This window comes from Mercenaria mercenaria, chromosome 13 (assembly GCF_021730395.1).
Source record: "Mercenaria mercenaria strain notata chromosome 13, MADL_Memer_1, whole genome shotgun sequence".
Classification (NCBI taxonomy): domain Eukaryota; kingdom Metazoa; phylum Mollusca; class Bivalvia; order Venerida; family Veneridae; genus Mercenaria; species Mercenaria mercenaria.
The window spans coordinates 81,140,549-81,165,892 of record NC_069373.1 but is presented as its reverse complement, the minus strand read 5'-3'; the positions used below and the strand labels follow the sequence as shown (position 1 = coordinate 81,165,892).

General features: G+C 35.9%; 1 protein-coding gene across 1 annotated transcript; it reads right to left on the bottom strand.

Annotated features, from left to right (window-relative positions):
* Positions 1-1,943: 1,943 nt before the first annotated feature.
* Positions 1,944-24,435, bottom strand: LOC128547804 (uncharacterized). The gene is made up of 6 exons (XM_053521008.1): positions 23,447-24,435; positions 22,971-23,315; positions 19,449-19,528; positions 16,852-17,129; positions 3,720-3,935; positions 1,944-2,054 (listed from the first exon to the last, which is right to left on the bottom strand). Exons 1-6 carry the CDS (start codon positions 24,433-24,435, stop codon positions 1,944-1,946), a joined length of 2,019 nt encoding a protein of 672 aa, XP_053376983.1.
* Positions 24,436-25,344: the final 909 nt, after the last annotated feature.

Genomic DNA, 25,344 nt, shown 5'->3' with positions numbered 1-25,344 from the left:
TTAGCGCAAACATATATTTCAATTCAGGAACTTGATGTAAAACTTGGTAAAGATCAAAAATCGGTAAGATTTATCGAATTGAAATTGAGTGTTTTGTTTTTAAAAGGTTGCTTATTAAATATTTGCACTTGAATACTATTTAGCGTGTTTAAGAAATTTAATTAGAGATATTTGCGTAAGAAATGTAACTGTCGCTTTGAATATATTGTTGAATATATGTTTTTACCTGTGATTTAAATATACTTTTTATTATATGTATAATTGTTTGTAATTTCAGAGAATCGCTACGCTACGCTAGAGAATAAAATTGTAAAGTGAATCAGCGCATACTCGTTTTTTACTGTGGTATCCAAGTTTCCGAACAATACATATTAATTTTCAGTCTTCTGTTTAGGCATTAAGTAATGCGTTTCAAGACCGTACGGTTTGTTTTATATGAAATTATACATGAGTATTTTTCTCATTTACATGCCGAACGTTCTGATCCAACTGTTTTTAGACACACCGCATGTTTGCATACTCGCATACCTGAGGTTTACCGTGGTTCCGCGGATGTTCGTCTCGGGATTTTGACGAACCCCTGGTGGATGTGAATGCATTGGTGTTCAGCCATTTTTAGATGGACACTACGCTTTCCTCTTCGGCTGTGTTTGACGGAACAGGTGGCAGATCTATGATAGGTAGTTCTTAAATCCACTGGAACTGAGCTATTTTAATCTCTGTCTTCTAACCTGTTTCCTTGTTTTACATTACACGCCTTCTGTTGCCTTTGCGTACGTTAGCGTTCCACCTGGTGGGGATAATTTTTATTTACACTGCCCTTTGAGTTTGGAACATGTCAGGAGTAAGGATGAGGTTAGATGCATTATGTAGAGAATTAAACACCTCAGTGGTGGTTTTGCCACTGACCGTTTCAAGGTGATGCCCACTGTTTCCTTTATTTGTTCGTTTTGATTTTGTATATTTGTTTTGTGTGTGTGTGTTGGTCGTGTGTTCGGCGGCGTGCTGGGTTTACATTTGGGGAGGCTGTGTTTTTAGAATGTGGTTTTCCCTGCTGGATATTCATCCTTGATTTTCTGTTGCCATTACGTGTGTTAGAGATTTACCTTGAAGAAATCGCTTTTATTTACACTGTCCTATGACTTTCGAACAGGGTGAGGTTAAGACTGGGGTCTGGTGCACATTAAACCGGTTTAAGCTCCCCAGTATTGTTTTTGATACTGACTGTTCCAAGGCGGTGCCCACTATTCCTTTATTTGTTCATTTTGTCACCGATTGTTTGATTTAAACATATTTGATTTCAAACATATGTGCATATTACATTTTACAATTTACAATATCGATATTATACATGTAGAAAAAGGATAAGATCCGAAAGCTAAGCTTATAAAGGTCTTCTCCTCACCGATTGTTTGCTTTCCATGTTGAACATTCATCCTTGTTATTTTCCACTATCACTCAACAGTCCCACCGTTTGATTTACTTTTGCATTTGATGAAAACGTACTTGTTGTTGAATATTTGAAGCAACCTGTCTTCTATATTTTTTCCGCTGCAGTCTTATTTTGTTGTAGGTCTGCTTTGTGATGCTGGCTGTGTTTGGAATGCTATGTGATTTTGAGAAATCAACCATTACTTTATATTTTAAATGAGCAAGTTATTGGATTCCGTGTTGTTATATTTTTGGTCCTTTTGATAAATGAGTCAATAAATATTTATATAACACAGCTTAGATTAAATTAAGAGGTTTTGCACTTTTTATTACCTTTCATGAACAGACTCAATCAACCCGAGTCTACTCTTATTTTTCTTGGTTGTATTCTATGATTCCAAAGGATCCTTATATAGATTTTTATACTATGTGTTCCAACGTCGCGGCGGTGGAGGATTCGTCGCAGAAGCTTTGGACAAATATGGCCGGCTGACTACATTACAATAAACTTTCTAATGAGATTTCCCATATTTATTCACGTTTAAATGAAAACAACCAGTGAGACATGAGCCCACATGTGTACTCTTCCAGACCAAAACCTGTAAGTTGATTACCTTATATGCCTACAATAAAAATTCACCGATTACTAACAAATAGTTTTTGCCTTACATTGTCATACTTTCGATTTGATGCAAACGTGCTCAGAGGTTATGATATCAGGGGCTCAGATATTTAACCATGTTTAATGGAAATTCTACAAAAACGGCAGTCCGCCGTCAAACTGTACAGAAGTGTTTACATTAATGACAAAGAATTGCACTGGACAAGGGTTTTGGGCTGGAAGAGAGCATATGTGGGCTCCTGTCTCACTGCTTATTTTCATTCAAACGTGGATAAATATGGTAAAACTCATTATAAAACTAACCGTAATATAGTGCGGCATATTTATCCACCGCTTCTGCGACGAATCCTCCACCGCCGCGGTATAGGAAAAATCATAAATATGTGTAGTACCATTTATATAAAATGACGAGATACCATGCCCCATTCAAGTGCAATTTTTTTTAAATGATTAAAATGGGTATTGTGAAAAAAATGTGAAATTATATCTGTTTATAAAGTGCTTAATGTTAAATATCTTTAACTCATATTCTTCTCTGTTTCGTATGAAAGATCACCTGAGATCTAATTAACATACCTTTTTAGGTTTGTAAAAACCTAATGTTTTTTTATACCTACTGCCCAGGAACTGACGAAAGAGTAGAAAGAATAATTCCTATTTAAATGTCAGTCAGTTTTATTTTGCCACCCTAAAAGAGCGCAATTATTAACTCTTGTCCGCAAAATATACCACTGCTTTTGGGATTTAGTCGGGAAAACTTGGGTTTTATCATATATGTCACAATTTATTCATTTTTTACAATTAATTGAAACTTTTCTTTTAATCTTTGCATTGTTTATTTTCTAGTTCCATAATTACATTTGATGACAGTGACTTATAGTGTTACACTATCTGCAGCAACGTCAGAGAAATGCTTCAAAATATGTATAGCATAAGAAACACTTTCAAAATGATTATTTCAAATGATAAAGGAAAACATGTAACAACAGTCAACTTATGATGTTACAAATTTGTGATACAACTTTAACTCCTTCGTAATTTCTCATTGTTGGATGTACATTTCACATTTTAATTACATGTTATATCAGATTTTATGTAAACCAAGTTATCAGCAAACAAAAACAAAAATATATGAAGTAACGTTTCTTAATGTCGTAAAATTTCTTGAAAGGAATTTACGAAATATTTTGTTTTAGTTTTATATACTGCTAAACTTAAACATTTTAGCAGGGCCTCAGCTCTGCCTATAAGATAATTCTCAATGAAAAATAAAAGACCAAAAACTAAGAGTTTAAGTCATATAAAAGAAAATTTGTTTCATCATTTAAGTGCGATATAGAACTTATGTCACATTCCATTAGCTTAATACAGCTACATGCGTTCAGACTTAAAATAATATCCATCAACGTTACTTTGTACAAATTATTCTGATTGGCATGTTTTGTTGAGAATTTATGAATTGTCCTAAAACACGTAGGTTTAGCCTGAAGCGTTTTGCATCCCAATAATTGCTTCCCTGTACCGGTACAGAGCTGAATGAAATGTGCAAACAATGACGTAAAAGTTGTGACGTCAACGGTGGCGAAAAACAAATCAGTAATATAGGCCAGGAAGCCCGAATGATACTAATTGTAATGATAATGATAATAACTTTTAGCGCTACTACCTCCCTCTCCTGTGTTTGGCCAAATTCTTCATCAAAATCCATTTTCATTTTTTCCAAGTGTGTCTTGAAGGCGCCGTATCCACCTTCGGTGTTATATTTTGACTTAGTCTCTTTAAATTCATCATTGTAACGCTTTTCTAACTCCTGAATGTATTTTGCTAGAAGAAGCTGTGAGTTTTCTGTTTTCATTTCCTCCCAGATAACAGCTAGTTGAATCTGTAATTTAGTAATATTCAATACCAAGTTGTAATAAAGAATAACTTTCGTTTAAAGATTAATAAATAATTTTTTAACTTTCTGTCAGATCTAAGTGCAAATTCTTATTTTTATTATTTTTTACCATCCTAACATTTTTACTTAATATACTTGTTTGCAGTTAAGAATGTTAAAAACTGTTCGATATAACGGTGGCGCATTATTAGTAATGAATGACTGAATTGTGATTAATGCTATTTTAACAATAATCATTTTTATGTACAAACGATTCCTAAATTTTGTATCAGAATTAACTTTTTTTCCGGAAGAAACTGACAATATTCACATTTATCACATTTGGAGGACGGATAACTTAAGGCGTAATGTCATTAAAAAGTTACGGTGAAGGTAAAATATGTTGAAACCAGAAAAATCGTTTGAACGATCTAGAAGATAACGTATCTACAGGTATGCTAAACAAACTCTATTCTAACGTTATAAAACAGTTAACAACATTCAGTAACAAAGCCTTAGAATTGGTCATACTAATACATAGAGTATACCAACGTTCAGGGAATCTCACTTTTTAGAACGATAACATTAACAAAAAAGAAACGTACAAAGAATCAGACATGAATGCTTACAACGTATAAAATAACACTTAACGTTGTAATTGACTTATTCCTATAAAAAGTAAACGTTTGGTACATAAAATGTGGTTCGACTTAATTGTTACCCTTTGTTCGTTATTTTTAGAATACAAAGGCAGCAAAACACATAATAGATATATTTCTCTGCCTACTTCTAAAGCCGTAATGGAAGTTCGAACATTAATTTGTAAGAAAAGATCCATAATTTGTCCGATGACGTGTAGTGTGAATCCAAAGACTGGTTCACTACAGCGGGTTGTTTCTCAAATAATTTTGACATCATGTGGCAAGAAACGCACACGCCTCTTTTATCTTTATCAACCTTTTGACAATATGCCTAGTAAGATTACTGACTTGTTGCTGTACCCGTTACAAATATTGCATCCATTGCAGCCTTCAAATACTGCTAGTTCCAATGTGTTGAAAGAGAAGGTAAATAAGGTTTGCCACATGACTAGGATATCGTCCATCATGCTATGTGCAATGATAACCTCTGCAGCTTCTTTCTCTGTTACTAGTATATAACCGTTCAACCGCAACGGACCGGATGAAAAGAAGGAAACTGAGTTACCGGCATAAACAAATATGATAACTCCTGAAGCAAAGTCTGGCAAATGTTCACAAACATTATCCCAACATGCTTTTGAAAAAAAGTATGATGCAAGACATTATTGCCAAACTATTCATTGGCCCGTTTTTAAATCCTCAAATAAATAAACAAACCTAAAACATAGCAAGTTTAACGATATCTAAGCCATCCCTGCACCCCCCACCCCCCACACAATATTCATAGCCCCATTTTTATATTCAATCAGATCAGGCCCTAGTAAAAGTCAAAATGTAAGAAAATTAACATACTTAGGTCAGTTAACAAACAAAGGTATTGTGTTTGAAGATAATATTTCTTTGATTTGTATTCCGCTGCATTTTATTGGATTGGATGTAAATGTTATGTAATAAATTCGATGTCTGGGTTCATTTATGTCTACCATTTAATAAGCAGTAAGACATAGACATGAGTCTTATCTGCACACTGAACAACTTTGCAATATATAGCACATAGCAGATAATTTGTCCTATGCAGGGAACAGGAAATAGTATGTACTATGCATGATAAAGTATGCCATACATAGGAGATATTAAGTCCTGTATGAGAGATACTGTTAAGCGCTAGGCGAGTCCAATTTGGTTTTCCCAGCTGGGTACGAGTCCAAATACATTTCGTACTGTAAGTTCAAAGTTAAATAACCTTTTTATTCTGTATCTATTTTATTTTAGTTTAAATTAAAAATATTCACTGAATATTGCATTTCTGCCTTCCTCATTTCAGGCGTATAATCTAATTCTGTACATAGAGCGCCTCCTTCACCCGATTTACATTAGGAATATTTTCACGCGTTTCGGGGTTTATCGTATGTTTTACATGGGAATTTTTAATTGACCAAATACGGAAAAATACAGGTTTTTGTACGCACGTGCGTCCAAAAAGGTAATATATTGTACGGTCACGTATTGCAAATGAACATTCACGATTGGATAGATAAAACAGATATAGAATAATATGTCCTACGCATATGTGCGTGAACTTAGCCAGAGCAGCCAGAGTAGTCAGTGAAGCCAGAACTCTGTAGCAAGAGTTCAGCCGGAGTAGCTAGAGTTCAGCCAGAGTAGCCAGAACTCTGATTACTCGTGCTGGTCAAAGTAGCCAGAGTTCAGCAAGAGTAGCCAGAACTCTGGTTACTCTGGCTGGCCAGAGTAGCCAGAGTTTGTAGGATTTTAACATGTTCTGGCGAGTAGCCACTGACCAGAGAAGCCAGGATTTAAAATGCTCTGGTTACTCTGGCTGACTAGTTAGAGTTTCTAGGATTTTAACATGTTCCGGCTACTCTGGTTAGCTAGAGTAGCCAGAGTTGCCAGAGTAACCAGGCTCCGTGTTCACAGATCATTTTCAATCTTAGCTGAGTTTTTAATATGTCGATTCTATCTAAACAGCATGTTTAAAACTGAATTTAAAGTAAATAACTATTTTTAAGTGACTATTTAGTATTCATGGTCAGTTTCATTTGGAATTAAATCATGAAGATTTCGTAAAATTGATATAAGGTTTCTGCATGGTTTTTGCTGCACCCAAACGCTAGATTCAGCCTACCACGAAGGGTAGATACGACAAAGTGACACCCATCCATCCTGGATCTTCAGTACTTATACGGCTGTATGCCATAACACAAGTGCAGTGCGACTTGGTTGTCATGGTGCCACGTCGAAAAAAACTTCTTTTTTTGCATGGACCCAATCTGGATCTAATTCATGGCATATTTTATCCCCAGTGTATTGCCTCATATTCCTTCTGTTGAATGAAAAATATTTTTTGGCACCAAATTCAAACTAAAAGACACAGGTCCTCGTAACGTACAGGGTGTAAAACCAGTTAATTCATTTTTTTTCGCAAAGTCGCATTACGTGCTTTTTTTCAAGAGCTGTCTTGGTCCAAAAACACGTGTACGGCCTCGGTCACGTGAAAACCAACCTTTAGTATGACACCAGTGTGTATCGATGTTGGTGTCACACCAATAATTGGAATTTTTTTAGAAAACTATGGTGCTTAACACTGTCTGGCGATATCTCCCTTAATCGCCCATTGGGATGGACGGACACATGAAACTTGGTGTCAACAAAATATCTCTATCCTGGATTCAATATTTCTTTAGTAATCGTTCTCAATCTGTAGTAGTTGAAGGCTCACACTCTTTATCAGTTCTATCAGGGGGTTCTCCAAGGTTCAGTGTTGGATCCTTGTCTCTTCTTTTGTTTTATCAATGACCTTCCCGACTCTGTTAAAGGTAGAATACGCTTATTTGCCGATGACACCATCATATACCTCACCATTGACTCGTTGGTAGACTCTTACAAAATTCAAGATGATTTGACAAAATTAGAAGAATAGGAACGTAAATGGTCTATGGAATTCAATCCTGATAAATGCGCAGTCATAAGAATTTCCAAAAAAAAAATCATCTTTCTATATAAATTACATAATCAAGATCTAAAAACTACAGAAAATGCTAAATATCTTGCGATTACTATTAATGATGAATTAAGATGAAAAAAAAACATACTGAAATTACATCTTCAAAAGCTAGTAACACTCTCAAATTTATAAAAAGAAATGTACTATGTGATAATTGTAATATCAAAGAAACTGCCTACAAAACTTACGTTCGCCCACAATTATAATACTATAACACAATACGGGATCCATGGCAGAAAAACTTAGCATATGAGATAGAAAAAGTACAAAGAGCTGCAGCCAGATGTGTTATGAATGACTACTCATACCAAAGCAGCGTAACATCAATGCTTGAAACTCTTAAATGGCAGACACTAGAACAGAGAAGAATATATGCATCCCTATTAATGTTGAACAAAATATCACATAACCTCGTCTCTGTAGATCATAATCACCTGACAGCCTCTACAAATTTGTGTAGATGTAGATTTTGCAACAGGTTTTACTGTCTTTCTCTGGCTTTTCTGGCTACCCAGGGTAGCTAGAACCAATGGGCATCTCAGAAATTCTGCCTGTTCAGACCAGAGCAGCCAGTACATGTTAAAATCCTAGAAACTCTGGCTACTCTGGCTGCCTGCTGTATGAAAAATAAGATAATTCTTTGAGAACCTTTTTATGAATCACTTGATACATAAAACACAGAAAATCAGCCATGAGACTACAAAAAGGGTTATTTCGCAACATATTTTCCTGTATTTTCTCTGGCTATTCTGACCAGTCAGGGAAGCTAGAACAAATGCGCATCTCGGAAATTCTGGCTGTTCTGTCTAGCGAGAGTAGATAGAGTAAATGAAATTCTGGTTACTCTGGCTACTCTGGCTGACCAGAGTAGCCAGTACATGTTTAAATCCTAGAAACTCTGGCTACTCTGGCTGCTGTCTGAAAAATAAGACAATTCTTTGAAGTCCGTTTTATGAATCACTTGATACATAAAACAAAAAAAATCAACCATAAGACTACCAAAAGGGTCGTTTCACAGCAGGTTTTACTGTATCGTCTCTGGTTATTATGTAAGCCAGGGTAGCTAGAATCAATGTGCATCTCGGAAATTCTGGCTGTTCTGGCTAGCCAGAGCAAATGATATCCTGGTTACTCCGCTGATCAGAGTATCCAGAACATGTTAAAATTCTAGAAACTCTGACTACTCTGGCCAACCAGAGTAACCAGAGCCAATGGAATCCTGGCCCACAAAACATTTTTGATCTCGGCTGAGTTTGAGTTTGAAATTTTAATTTCTGTTTTACGAAATCTTCAAGATTTAATTCCAACTGAAACTGACCATAAATACTAAATAGCAACTTGAAAATAGCTTTTAACTTTAAATTCAGTTTTAAACATGCTATGTAGATAGAAATGACATATTAAGTTTCATAATCAAACTCAGCTAAGACTGAAAATGTTTTGTGAACACGAGGCCTGGTTACTCTGGCTACTCTAGCTGACTAGGGTAGCCAGAACATTTTAAAATCCTAGAAACTTTGGCTACTCTGGCATACAAGAAAATATAGCGACATAATGCCGACATCTTATGCAGTTAATTAAACAAACATAAATAATAATTTTGCATACATGTCTTACGCATTTAATTTCATGTAATAGCAATAATTAAATATAAGAACGTTGTAACAAAGTCGTTATTACACGTTTGTTTTATATTTTCAGTGATCTAATAAATCTTAACGGAACGGATACTGGACATGTATCGCGCAAAAAGGCCTACAAATTAACCATAATTTAAAGTTTTTTTGTTTATGCTCTTTTGTACTGGACCTGGAGACGGGTCAAAATATAGAAGAGACCATGGACAGTTTGATGAGAAAATAGAGAAAAGTGGACACTTCACAGGTCGCTCAACACGAAACGTTGCCGGCTCGGTTTGATTGAGCCTGTTCATGGACGGTAGTGGAAATGCATGCTACCGTCCACGCCCTCTAGCCCCGGGTTGAGCAGAACTCAACATTTACACATGCTAAAAGTACAAAAAGCAATTCTGAGACTAATTAAGTCTCAGACAAGTCTAATTAAGTTTTGGGATTGTTTCTGTGCGTATTTTGCGCGGGCTTGAAATGGTTACTGGGTTCAGAAGAGAACAGGGCTCTTAGTGGGGAAGTTTGTTTGTTTTTTTGGGTTTAACGCCGTTTTCAACAGTATTTCAGTCATGTAACAACGGGCAGTTAATCTAACCAGTGTTCCTGGATTCTGTACCAGTACAAACCTGTTCTTCGCAAGTATTTGCCAACTTCTCAACATGAATTATCAGAGGTGGAGGACTAATGATTTCAGACACAATGTCATTTATCAAATCGTCAGGGAGAACATACGCCCAGCCCGGGAATCAAACTCACGACCCCGTGATCCGCAGACCAACGCTCTCGCTACTGAGCTATGCAGGCGGGCTTGGTGAGGAGGAGAATGATTGATGTGGGATATTAAAGGCCAGTTTAAAAAAGATGGTATGGAGTAGGGTGTATGTGATTATTTGTGGATAATGGTTTCGAAGAAGCTGATTGATAGGATTTCCGAGGGCTTGTCTGGAAAGTTATATAGGAATGGTTTGTGGGGATAGGGCTGGTAGGGAGAGGTGTTGGTTTGTATCCTGTTCTGGCTCATTCGGTGGATTAGTGGAGGAGCTCGGGATTTGATAGGGATAGTTGGTTAAATGGAGGCTATGGCGCTTGTTTAGGGAGAGGGCTGGTTTGGTTGGCTGTGTAGTTTGCTTGGCTAGTTGTGGGAGACTGGGGCTAGTTTTGTGACTTGGATCCGGCTGTGTGGTTGGGAGCTGATATTTTGGTTTGGTAGGAAGCTGGTTAAAGGATTTTTTTGGGGGGGGGGGGGGGGGGGGGGGGGGGGGGGGTGGGGGGGAGTGCTGATTGGTGAGATGATGGTTGGAAGGTTGTCTGCGGGCTGGCTTGGCGTTGTTAGTTGTAGGGGAGGGGAGGGGCTGCTTGACGGCGGCTGTTTTGTGTGCTATTGAGGAGGTTAGGTTGGGACATGTTTGTAGCTTGTATCAAAAGAGAAAATTGAAAAAATACTGTTAGGTAAATGCAAAAAACGAACTGCTCTATCTGAATATAAAAATTTACATTGGTAAACCTGGACATGGACAGAACAAATTTTGAAAAACATCTCAAAACACATCCTTGGAAAATTTAAGAAATACATCAAGTGAGTGGTGCTGTAAGAATAAACCTTCTTAGAAACGGAACCAAAATGTAGGTTTTGAAAATTCTGGACTCTTAAAATCATTTTAAAGAGGGAAATGACAAAGACGTACACATTTTCTAAACGTAAGTTAATCTCATCAAATATGGTATTTTATTCTTATTTGTGTTTAATTAAATTAGCCGAATTGTGCTTTTATTTACTGTAAAATATATTTTTCTTGCACTAAAGATCACTTTACCTTTACTGAAACTGAAACTGAATAATTTGATTAATCGCCTATTTTCATACAATGATATATATCTAATGGCGTTGTACATAATGATAATAATAATAATTATTATAATAATATAAATAATGATAATGTTATTGTAACTAGATTGTATTTGTAGGAAACAGGTTGTGTTCCCACTGGTACATTTGTCACAAGTAAGGTGCAATAATTCAAATGTTTGCTGTTTTAAGGGGGTAATATAGCCTCAACAAACATTTAATGAATAGGATTCATTATTCTAGGCCATATACTTTTTGTGCTTTGAGCGTCACAAACAATTAACCCACTATTTTGGCTATTTCAAGGGCCTTAACTCTGTAATAAGTACTAAAATTTTCAAGAAGAATGCCAAGTGTGCAAAGTCACATCATGATAAAGACTGAAGCAAGGCTTCATGAATTTACATCAAATATGTTTTGAGCTAGGCACATTATTAGGTAAAAATATGCATTTTTTTTTACTTTTTCAGGGGACATAACTTTAAAACAGGGGACGAAGCCATCCGAAAAATAAGTTATGCACTAGTTTATATCATGATAAAAACACATGCAAGGTTTCATCCATTTATATCATATTTTTTTTTAGATAGATGCGTTACAAGGTGAAAAAGTACATTTTTAACTATTTCAGGGGCAATAACTGTGAAAACAGGGGCGAGGGCAGACAAAAAAATACAAGGTGCGCAAATTCGCACCATTATGAAGACTCTTGCAAGGTTTAATAAATTTATATTAAACAATTTTGGGCTAGGCGCGTCAAGAGGTGAAGATGTGCATTTTTGACTATTTCAGGGGCCATAACTCTAAAATAGGGGGCGGAAACAGAAGAAATGTAGGAAGTTCGCACGCTCAAACCATGATTTAGACTCATGCAAGGTTTCATCAATTTATATCTAATACTTTTTGAGGTAGGCGCGTCACGAACTTCGGACGCACGCACGCACGCACACACGGACAAGACCAAATCTATATGCCCCCACCACTCATTGGGTGGGTGGGTGGTGTGGGCACAACAAACAGTCATGACCTCAACCCCCCCCCCCCCCCCCCCCCCCCCCCACCCCCCCCCCCCCCCCCCCTTTAAGGTCATTTCACCCCTATTGCAAATACCAGTGTTTAAAACATCTGGTACGCCAAGACGAGCTGCATATAGAAGTTCAATTCCCCGGTTAATGGTACCACCATATACTACTACACACTACCCTACCCTACCCTACCCTACCCTACCCTACCCATAGAGCCTTACCAACAAGTGCTTTTATTAAACAAACCTTAGAAATATAAACGTTGAAATGTAAAACCTTTTACAAAAATTTAAGAACTACGCATTATAAACAGTTATCACAAATCTAAAACAATGTTGAAAATCTCTGAAATACAGTGCCTAAAGTTTCTTTTTGAATATGTAAAGTGTTTTACTTTTGCGTAGTTCTAACGACAGCTTGTTCCAAAGTTTTGGACCAATAGTTCAAAAACTTCTATCATTGAATGTTTTGCACTACGGCATTTAGAATTCTTAGAAGATCTCAAACCTTGTCTACTAGGAATAACCTCTGTAAGCAATTCTAATAATTACAGGGGTGCTCTGCAAGTGTGACAGCTATACATGAAAGAAAGTATTTTGAACTCAATTCTTGCTTTTACCGGCAACCATTGTAAGCGATTCAATGCTTGTTTAGAACAGTCTAATCTCCTGTTAACGACAAGTTTTTTCGCACATGTTTTCAATACGTTACATCTTATGCATCTCACTGTTAGCTTTACCATACAGTATGGTTATTGTGTATTACATTTTGCTCTGAAATGCCAGAAGCCAGTTTCTACGGCCACTGAAAGCAATCGCTAAATTACTGATAAAAACACAGATGACATTGACTTTATACTTAAATCAAGTACAAATACAAATCAGCAGGAAATTTCGGATACTTTGCAATGTTTTAATAAATATTTAGTGGGAATTTGTGATCAACTTTTCAGGAAAAATACAAAGTCAGCAAAACTTAATCGATCATGCTAGAAAAATGCCTGGTTTGATTATGAATGTAAAACAAAGCAAAAAGGACTTTATCAGAAATTAGATAATTATAGATCTGACAACAGCACAATTAATTGACAAACTATGGTCAAATGTAGGTCTGAGTATAAGACAACAATAAGAAATAAAAAGATAAACTTTGACAGTTTACAAACAATTAAACTTGAAAAAAAATGAGACACTAAAATGCCAGAGATTACTGGAAATTACTTAAGACTACGGATAAGACAGTAAAAAAAGAGTCCGTTTCGAGCAACACGTTTGCGAACTATTTTAAAGCTATAAATTATCCTGAATCTGTTTTCTTCCAACCCGATGAAGACGCTATATGCTTTAACGAAAGACTTGTAAAAGGCGAATTTCAGTGTATGATATCAAAATTAATGAAGCACAGACATTGCGTACGCAATGGAAGATCCGGTGGACCAGAAAAAAATTCTTAACGATTTTTTTTAGGACCTTATCTTTGCAAACTTTTTTTAATAAACGTCTTGACACGGGCTATTTCTCCGAACAATGGTCAGAAGGTTATATAGTTCCTATTTTTAAAAAGCGCGACCCAGATTTACTAGAAAACTATAGAGGGATAACGCTATTAAGTACTCGTGGTAAACTTTTTTCAAGAATACTTAACACACGACTCAATAAATTGGCTAAATACTATAATGTCTATATTGAATCACAGGCGGGCTTTTGAGCACAGATGGGAACAACAGACAATGTTTTTGTTTTACACGGGATCATTAATCACATGTTCAACAAAAATAAGCTATTATTTCTCTTTGTGGACTATTCTAAAGCTTTCGATTTTTTAATTACAGAAAATTTTTGGTTGAAACTAATTGAATTAGGTGTTCGAGGAAAACTACTGAATGTTCTGAAGTCGATGTACGCTATTATGTCAAAAATTAAGCTATATAAATATAATACACTAAGCAATAGTTTTATATGCACGCTAGGGGTCAGACAGGCCGATTGTATTTCGCCTTTTCTCATTTCCATGTATTAGAAGAGACTTTCATCATTATTAAAGACACCCGCCCGCTTAGCTCAGTAGGTAGAGCGTCGGTCTACGGATCGCGGGATCGCGAGTTCGATCCTCGGGCGGGGCGTATGTTCTATGTGACGATTTGATAAACGACATTGTGTCTGAAATCATTAGTCCTCCACCTCTGATTCATGTGGGGAAGTTGGCAGTTACTTGCAGAGAACAGGTTTGTACTGGTACAGAATCCAGGAACACTGGTTAGGTTAACTGCCCGCCGTTACATGACTGAAATACTGTTGAAAAACGGCGTTAAACCCAAAACAAACAAACAAACATTATTAAAGAAATTGATCTAGATATGTTCAAGTTATTTTTATTACTATACGCGATGATATTGCTATTTTAGCAGAAACAGCAGAAGAACTACAACAGGGACTGAACTTACTAAAAACAAATTGTGATGATTGTAGACCTACAGCGACTGTAAATATAACCAAAATAATGATTTTTAAGAAACGGGGGCGAAACAGAAATAATTTAAGTTCTACATATGATAACATCCAAACTGCAATAGTTAAGAAGTTTACATATCTTGGAATCGTAATTACCTCAGGCGGATCTTTTTTACAAACTACGAAACATTATCGGGCCAAGCGCTTAAAGCGGTTTGTAAACTTAAAAGATATATTCAAAATTTTACTGCCTTTTCCGTTTCACATAAGTAAGAACTTTTCGATAAACTTATTGTCCCAATTCTGAACTATGGGTGTGAAGTCTGGGGCTTTTAATGAGTCAAAAAGCTAGAAAATATGCACATACACTTTTGCAAAAACGTTTTAGGTGTAAGGTTACAAACACAGAATTCTTTTATCTATGGCGAACTAGGAAGAGTGCCATTAATAAATCAAAGAATATTCCAGATTTCCAGATAATTAAATTTAGGTTCAAAATACTAATGCCAGACAATACTAAACACATTAGAAATATTTATAATATGATGATACATGATATTGAACTTAGACCGAATAAAAATTGTTGGGCGAAATCAGTTCAGACAATATTAGAAGGATTAGGTTTTTACTATGTTTGGCTCAATCAAGGTGTAGGGAACGAAGGTATATTTTTTTTTATCTCATCAAAGACAACGATTAAAAGACAATTTTGTGCAATATTTGTGTACAAGGCATTTGAACTTCGTAGACCTATATATTTTAATCAACACTTTTCTCCTCAACACATAGTGCATTATGCTACATATTGATTTTTACATTAAAAACTATCACACATTGGCATTGACATATTCATACGTGTACATTTCTGTTAACCGTTTACCTTAATAACTTGTCATAAATTGTAGAAAGTGTTAGGTCAAGTCAGCGTAATATGTTACACTGTACTTGAAAATTATGAAAAGACATTTGTTTTGCTTTCTTTAAAGCTGATCTCTACTTTAATTATTCATTTTAGAAACTGTGCTCTACCAGAATAGAGACGAACATGTCACATTGTATGTGAAATTTATATGCATGTTTATTAATCTTATATTAGAAAGTATAATTTGCTTTAAACTGTGTATCCTGACATATTTTGTTAGGCACATTTATGCTATATCTTTCTTTGCCTCATCATGTACATTGTTAATGAAAATTTATGGTTACTGTCAACTTATGTATTTATAATATGTTTTATATGGTTGTACCACCATTGAACATAATACACTATGCACTGTTTATATACAATGTGAATTCACAGGTCTATGACCTTTTGTTCAATAATCTGTCTATCTATCTGTCTATCTATCTAGTATTGCAGTATTGCAATAATCCAGACTAGAGACAAAACTAAAATTTCAGTGGCTGCTTTTGTTAAGCATTTTCGATGTTCTCAATTCATAGGTAATGCAACATGGCTGTACGACATTTTGCGATTTACATGATCTTTAAAATTCAAGGTTTCGTCAAGAAATGCACCGAGATATCTAATTGTGCTTTCACGTTTGACATCATCACCAGCAATGTTTATGGAATTTGTAAAACATTTGTTCAACTGAGGTCTGCTACCAAACATAAAAAATTCAGTTTTGGAAGTGTTCATTTTCAGTTTGTTTTTATTTATCCAGTAATTGATTATAATTGTTTAGCTTTCAAGGTCTCCGATCGCTTGTGATTCTACGGAAACAGATGTAGGTCGAAAGCTTTTATTTGGCATTTGCTATATGATCATCAGCAAAACCGTAGACTGATATGGAGTATGGATATCGGAATTGTATACGGGAAAACAACATTGACACCCGCAATACCAGATGACTCTCTTCTGTAAGTGCCGTCTAACGAACTTTATTTATATGGTAGATTCATGCATAATTGATATTTTCCTATGTAAAACTAGATATAAGTAAAACACCTAGATACTTACTCTCCATTCCTAAAAGTGTGGCTTTTTTGTAACTAAACAAACACAACAAAAAATAAAAATAAACTGTTACTCGAAATTGTTGTGCGCTTAGAAAATGGAGCTATTATGTATATATAGGATACGGTATGTCGGAAAAGGTATATCACTGACCGAAGGTACGGCTCTCGGGCATCTGGTTTAGCGATAGCATTGCCTAAAACACTAAAACATTACCCTTGTGCCGGATTTTCTCATATGCATGTGCAACAAATGACAAATTCTTATGATCCTAAAATTTCAATGTTACACAAATTAAATGAATATAACTGAATAAATGAGAAATTGCATTTTAAGATCTTACAGTATACCTCCAACTCTTTTTCTTGTTGATTGTCTTTATCCATTTTCACACGCTTCCGAAACATATGTAAGCATTCTATTACAGACGTAGCATATTGCTCATTAAAATCTTCGAGCGATTTCACCGGTAAGGGTATTTTGCTCATCTTTTCCCTGAATACTTTTTCGGCTTGTTCCATATGTTTTTCATTTTCCACCTTTGCCGCAGTGAAGAATGCATCTTCTATATTCGGGATTTTCCCTGTTTTGAGGCAGCCGACATGATATTCTAAGATACTTTTGAATACTGGAATAAAAAAAGATGGAAATGTTACACAATTTAGAAAAGATAAATAATTATGCAACATCGAACCACTTTATTGTCTGTTCTGTCACCGTATTTAGTCTTAAATTCTTAAAGGGAATTCCTATAGTTTTTTTATGCGCATCTTTCTGCGTAGCCGACACTTTCTATGGAAAACTGAAATGAAGTCAACATTTGTTGAAACATGTGACATACACTTTAAATATGAGGAATCTTGAATGAAATAACATTTTTGATAACTTTTATCAGTAATCAAATGTTGATACTGGTTTATGTTGTTTTGACAAGTATCATGCCTGCCAGGTATCTTGCCATTTTTGTGGTTGTCTTTTCACATCGCATTTTAGTACAAAGACAGTGTTGTTCATATAATGTAAGACAATTGACTTAGTACTGATAAAACAATATCACCTTTCAGATTATTTAGTATTCAATTATAGAAATAATTAAGAAATTTTCATTTTTTTTAACTTCTAGCAGATATACATGTTATCAATTTGGTCAGGTTCGCGCCATTTTTCGTCCGAACAGGTGTTGTATTCAAGCGGTCTTAACATAAAATATAGCCTGGTGACCAATACATTTTTAGCCATTTTTATGCTCACAATACAATTATTCATACACAAGAAAAACAGGAAAACATTCTATGAAAAAGTTTTTTTTCAAAATTTAAAAAAATATTCTCCACTATGGGTATTTTTCATTGAAAAAAGTTCACAAAAGTGAATAGGAAACATTTTTTTTTCATTTATACCCATTATTGTAAGGATATAGTATTACAATTATGACTATGATATCTAATAAGTATATAATAAAATCTGTAAAAAGAATCAACCTTATTGTGCTGTCTTGGTGTATATTTTGGTTGGTATTTATAAAAAAATTATGAAAATGTTGAAAAATCGCTGGCAGTTTCAGCAACAGTGGGTGTGTTCAAAACATTTTTTCAGAAAAACAAGCCTGGTAACCCATTGTTTTTATTTGTTCATTAATTTCAGCACAAATTTTCCTATCATACATGTGAATTTGAAAAAATTCTATGAAAGGAAAAAAACTATAGGAATTCTCTTTAAGTATGTATTTAACAACTCAAATGCACTTGGCACAATTATACAGATGCAGATGTACTGTTTTAATGTACGCATGCTGAGGTTTGAGTAAACTCAACATAACTGACACATGTGTAATCAGTTTCTGTGTGATCTAAATCAGATACAGATTGTCTTTGCGATGTTATATAGTTTCTGATTGTTTTAATCTTTCCAATAAAGAAGTCACTGATGTCTTGTGCAAGATACTGTGGATGTATGTAATGATAAAATCACCTCATTTGTAACGCCAAGAAAATGTTTTGGTAATCTTAGATAAACACTTAGATGGTCACTCCCACATGAGTCGATTTTGCTTGTTGAATATTCAACACGAGCTTGTTTTAGCATCTTAATCACGTCAGCACACCGTGTTCTGTACATTTGGTGATTTTTAAGTTTACTTTCACGCCATTTGCGGTCTAATTTACATTTCTGATGATTAGCATCGTGGAGTTGCTCGGTATACAAAGGACATGAAGGTCTTAACACAAAAAGTTAACATAGTTGAATATTCCTCCACAAATACATCAATGTCAGATGGAGTGCAACGAGTGTTAATTTGTTTGTTTGTTTTGGGTTTAACGCCGGTTTTCAGCAATACTTCAGTCAATTCTCCGTATATCTTAATGAGTCAATGTCGATGGAACGTAATTTCTTGTACGGCAGTTTTTCGTACTGGGTGTGGTTTGGAAGCTTTAGCGTCGAATATTAAAGCAAACTGATCACATGACACCTTTCCATTGGAATCAGAGAGTCCAGGATATATGACCTCGATATTCGAAACCGTTTTTATCATTATCTGTGGTTATCACTACATCTAGCGTATGCCCATCAACATGTGGTGGCTCTAGTATAGGTTAACGCATGCCACATGCATCTAGACTGCTTGTAAATGTTTTTGTGTCACTATTTTTCGGTAGATCAAGATGGAAGTTTTGGTCCCCTACAATGATGTTGGTCTTGTCTATTGTAAAATATTTAGTTAGGAAATGGGTCCATTCTTGCTCTAGAAAAATGTTTCAGTTCAAACAGTTTTCTTTTGAGGTGGTGGCCTGTATAAAATGACAAGCCATAGGCCTATAGCATGTCCGCCTGTTACTACTTTGCAATTCATAAACACAAACTGGGAAAATTCGTTGTCTTTGCTTGATGTGGCAGTGTTACTATGTATGGCTATCTTGTGAATGATCGCTACGCCCAAAGCGCCTACCATTACGAGGGACATGTTTTATTTTGTAACCATCGGGCACGAGTTCGTTGATGCAAGCTTTGTCAACAGAGCTACCGAGCCTGGAGAGTATTTTATTTAAGAAATGAAATGATTTTATGCGGTGTTCATGCGAATCGAGCAACAGAATAGGATCTGCAAATCCATGAATCGCGCTATAATTTGTAGCATGTAACATTAAATCAGCTTCCAGGCCATTCTGTTCACCAGACGGAACAACTGCGACGTCATCTAAAGAACGTTCTCCCGGACTATACGCGGACGTCGTCAACACAGCGGTCTGTTGTCACTAAGTAGCGATGATGTAACATTCGCTCCTTTTCTTTAGCTGTTCATATGAAATTGACGTCAAAATTTTCAATGGAAAAGGATAGGGTGAATGTAGATATTTTTCAATGATTATATATTGGTTATACAAATTTTGATATTTTTCTGACCCTTATGAAAAATTATCAGGTTTTATCCGCATCAACGTGTTACCATTTACCACATTGTTAATGTCCAATGCTCGTGTAATCGGATTTTTCCCCACTTCGAGTTCCGCTATATTGCATTAATCCAAACCCTTTCAATGTTTTGATAATCATGTTTTTAGGTCTCTTTAGTGCATAATTGTCCAATATATTGTGTATAAATAATCCTCGGTGACATTCGCTCACTGAAATACATTATTCTGCAGGCTATGCTGATATATGACAGCTTTGAAATTGAAATGCAATGCTCTTTTTAAATGAAAATCACAGTTATGATTCACATAAAATTTATAACACTCAAACCACGACAAAATATTGTCTGAAATATCCAATTTCCAGAATTCTGAACCAAGTATAAATGTCAGAAAACTGTCAATACTTGAAATCCCTACACCTGGCGCATATCAATATTTCTGATACTGATTCAACTAAGTAAATCGTAAATCGCACGTGCTTAAGATTAATGTTATACAGTCAACAAAATTTCTGTTAGGTCACATAGCATTTAATAATATGTTTCAAAAGACTGTCATGACATGAAAAAAAATCCTCATTCAATTCTCCCGAAAAGTTTAATGTATAAACCGTAATATTTACATAAAACATATTCTCAAATTAATTAATATTTCCGATTTCCAATTTAAATGATTGGCTATTCCTTACTGAGAAGACTTTGCAAACCTTAAGTAGAATTTTGAAAGTGGATATGAAATTATGGAACCTGCACATCACAAAACGGAACAGAAGTTTTATTTTGACTTAAAGACGCTCGCTACAGTTTCGTATTTTTTTTTCCTAATAATAGATTTTGATGAAATGTTCTGTATTACAAGATCATGTTATGATGTATTGAAAAATGAAATAAAAATACTAGGTCACCAACACTGTTTCAATTTTATTTGCCCCTAGATATGATGCTATTTTAAACATTTTTCAAAATTTCCATACTCCTAAAATATATTTCAGTAAAGTATAATAACCAGCATAAATTTGATATCTCGGCATTTTTATAACGGAAAACAATATCTAGTGGAAACATGCTCAGATAAATCAAAAGAAATTGATTTTGTAAAAAAAAGAATACTTGTTTAGCAGATCTAAGGGGTGCTTTTTTCCATATTTTTTGTCGATTTTAAGTTGGTATTTCTGTTACTTTATCGAGTTTCACATAATATAATTAAATCAAAATCTGCACATGCATTTGGTTATGTCTACCTAATCTAAAACAAAAAGAACATCGGTAGTTCACCATATTAGATTTGGCTTAAATCAAATTATAACGAGGTTGGGTGTGGCGGGCATTTATACAACGCAGGTTGGTACGAAATACATAATCAATTTTTATTTCAAACAAGGGCATATATTCAGCCAAACTCTTGACAGTATTCTGAATTTATCTAAAGCTTGAGGCAAAGATAGTTAACCACACGATCAAATGGCCCTAGGTCGCTCACCTGAGGAACATCTGGAATAAACTCGCTGAAAGTCTGACGGAAGAAACTGTTTTTGTCTGTTCTATAGGAAGAAATCATTTCGGCTGCTGCATCCTTTGCCTTTAACATATTGATCTTAAGATCAATAGGGGTTATCTACTCTAGTTAGCCAATCACCCCACTAAGTTTGAAAAGTGCATGTTAAGGCTTCTCGACAAATTTTACGGAAACTCTTTCAGTGTTTGAGCAAGTAACCTAGAGATATTGTTGCGTGCCGCTGGCCGTTGTATTTTAGACAAGATACCCGTACTACTCTCTGGACGGTAACAGTTAATATGTTTTCATGTGTTTAGCCAAATATGCATCCATATGCTCCATGGTATTGTAGATACAGCCACTAGAAGCTAAATATCATTCAACATTGCAATGTCACAGATCTATGCTTGGATTCTAGACTAGACAGGGACAGTTTATCTGACAATATACCAGTATGCACACAGACAAATAGTGATAACAAGTCTCTAGTGTTCACAATCTTGTAGACACCTGAATGCAGACTATGGCACCAGGTTCACAGCTATTGAGGTTACACCTCGAGACATCTAAGGAAAATTTCGACTAAGGTATTTTGCTTGAATTTTAGAAACTGCCTTCTGTAACAAAAGAATATTGTCTGCAGAGTGCCACTTCACTGTCGGACACCACGTTTTATATCGTTCTGCTGTTTACTTACAGTGTTAGCAAAATGTTAGAACATGGAAATATTGTAAGCAAAAGGACTCCGAAAGGATTGCTAACACTGCAAACAACAAAAAAGTATATGGCTGGAGGCTTAAAAATAGCACCCTGCGCCGCCAAATTACACGTGCACATTTTATTTAATTATACAACAAGTACATAATAACGAGGGGAAAGTAAATATGATGCGGTCTTAGTGTCATTTCATACAGTTAACTTTATTAAATATAAAAAAATGCCCCTGGATACCTCACGAGATAAAGCGAGAATACATGCCGTCATGATTGAAGTGACGTCATAAAGAGCACGTACAACACAATATGGCTGCCAACGAATACTTCCGGGTTTCAAAATAAACATTTATGATCAATAACGTACAAATACGTGGGAAATAAACGGTAAGAATTAGCTAGATAGATGAAATACATAAGTCTATATTGATTTATAAAATAATTGTAAGATATACGTGCATAAATGACAATAGGTAGCCCATAAAGTAGGAACAAAGGACTGAGCATGGAAGCCGATGCATCACATTACCCCCTCTGACTGAGGCAAAGTTCCATCTGCCTCACAAAAGATTATAGATTAAAATGCATATCAAGTCAACATTAGTTTAAGTACACAAGAAAGTCAATTCCTTCCAAGATTCATAAAGTTAGTGAATATAATGAATATAAGAAAGTTTCTAGTCATAACTCTGAAAAAGTTAAAGGTAAAGTTCTCAGCGTTAGTAAATTCCAATATCTATTAAAAGAATAAAAAGTTTAACAAAGTGCTCATTAGTTCAAACATTGTTATTGATGCGTCTGCTTCACCACTTATGTAAGTTCGTAACTGAACTTGAATGTGTGTTTTACCATCTGACAAAGTCTCTTCCCCTCCCCCTGTATGTATTTCTTCCTCTGTACGAACTAAACGTTGCTCTTCTCTTATCATCTTTATATTTACTCTGTTCAGTGGATGACCTTGATCGCTCTTTTCTACTCTCTGTATACGCCTCCTTGTCGTGTTTACTCTGAGTTTCTTTTGTTATTGTATTTGATCTCTCCTTCTTGTCCTCTCTGCCCGCACTGCTCGCCTCCTTGTCGTGACTAACTTTTGCTTTCTTCAGTTTACTCTTTTCGTTGATATTTGGCTCAGGTCCCTTCTTCTTGTTCTGTCTATCACGCTCGTCGCCGTGATTTTTCCCCTTTATCTGCTTTCTGTTGACTGATCTCCTGTCTTAAACTTTTCACTTCTTTTCTTAGACTTTCCACAGACTTCTGCACGCTCTTTATGAGGCTAGCGTTCGCTATCACCTGTTCACCGATATTCGCCCCGTCTTCCTTATCACCTCTCCCAGATAACTTGTAAACTTTTTCTGTCTAGTGGTTCTGTATCATCGCTATCGCTAGATGAACTACTACTACTAGAAATAGACGATTCTCTACTTGAAGCTGACAAATCTCTATACTTCTTAAAACTCGGCCTTACTCTTTTCCTTGACCTTGATTCACTTTCCTTTATCTTTCGCTTCTGTCTGTCTTCTTCTTCCATACATTCATCACTTACCTTTTTTCCTATCTTATCTGTTTCCCGGTGTCCCTTATCACCTTCCTTTCCTCCGTTAGTACATCCTGTCTCCTTTTCCTTCAATATACCCTGATCCAACCCTGTTTCAATACTTCTAGTGTCAGTTTCACCATCTATCATCCCTTCGATTTCTTCACTATCTTCTTGAATGTTCATATGATCAGTAATCCTTTCTTCTCCCTCCATTTCCTCAACTATCATCCTAGCTGCTTCAGCCGTTTCATCCAAAACTTCTCTCTGCTGCACTTTCCTTTTCTGTAATCCGTTCACTTCTAAATCTTTACCTGTCTCATTCTTTCCTGCTGCGAGTTCACTTGGCTTACTATTACAACTTGCTCTTTCTCCAGTTATCATAACATTCCGCTGGATAGCCTGTCCTACCGCTCCCTTACCTTCATCAGTCTCTATCTTCTTCAACTGTTCGGCCTCCTTGCTCTTTCTTATACTGAAATCTAATGGTGACGTCTGAACCGTTACTACTTCAAATCTCTTCTTATATTCATCCAACTTAACCACCCTTTTCCCCTTATCTTCCTTTATCACTCTCAGATCTAGAGGACCCACATTACTTCCTTCTTCTGTGTTACTACCTACATTTGTGGCAGTTCTTATCTTCTCGCAGCATTTGTCAGACTCATCTGGGCGGTCAGCAGCCAGCTTCTCTAGCACTATTCTCAAGTCAAGGGCTTCTCCTACACTGTCATCTACATCAACACCACGTCCCTTGTCGGTCTCGACCACAAGGTTCATCCCGGTCTCATCATCAAAGCTCTCATGATCACCAGGTTTCCCTAACTTTCTACCATCATTGGCTCAATGACTTTCTGATTCTACGTTTTCTACGTCTTTCTCTGTCACATTCTGTAAATATTTAGTTGCCGTGTATATTTCAGGCACTTCCAAGCGTAACGCCTTAGATATTATGTCTGGCGATGCCTTTTTACTCCACCAGGCACTACTTTCGTCTTTGTCTAACACCTGAAAATCCTCCTCCCCCAATCTGTACGGACTGTCGTTACAAACAAGGAAAGGCTCGGAGGCTACATAACCCTATTCCTTCATGACGTTCCTGTGTCTTGCATAGGTCTGTACATGTCTAAACAAGCTGTCTTTTGACCGAATTCTGAACTGGCACATTCTGCACCAGAATGGCTGTTCGTCATTTGGCACATGGTATTTGTAAATGTGGTCGTCCATTCTCGACTTGGAGTTTATTTTCTCCTTGCCTTTCTTAGTACAATGCACACATCGATACGCTCTACCTCTCGGATGCGTCTTCCTCTCCATAACTGAAACATTAAAGACAACATTTTGAGGATATTAAACCCTTATTTACAGCCAACCCCTTTAAATTGAATCGGACTTCTCTTAACTTGCGTTGAACAACTTGAGGAATATCCACTTCTCTGTTTCTACTTACGGCAGCACGTCATCACCTTCAATATTTGCTGATTTGTATTTCAAGTTCAGTTACGACTACAAGTATTTACCATCGCATCACTCCTCTAAAATCGCCGATTTTCTGTACCACATCGCCAGTCTCGCGGAAAGCATCGATACACGGATTTTTTAAAAAACTACCGTTTCCAGCACTTGTACTTCTGTGGACACACTTGTCAGTTCAATACAATTTGAATATATGCATTTATACTAGAGGAA

Coding starts and splice junctions, on each gene's coding strand:
- LOC128547804 (XM_053521008.1), bottom strand. CDS start 24,435: ATGAACCTTGTGGTCGAGACCGACAAGGGACGTGGTGTTGATGTAGAT. Junction 23,316..23,446: donor TTACAAGTTATCTGGGAGAG/GTGATAAGGAAG, acceptor ATCAGTCAACAG/AAAGCAGATAAAGGGGAAAA. Junction 17,130..19,448: donor AAAACATGTCCCTCGTAATG/GTAGGCGCTTTG, acceptor TTTTTATTCCAG/TATTCAAAAGTATCTTAGAA.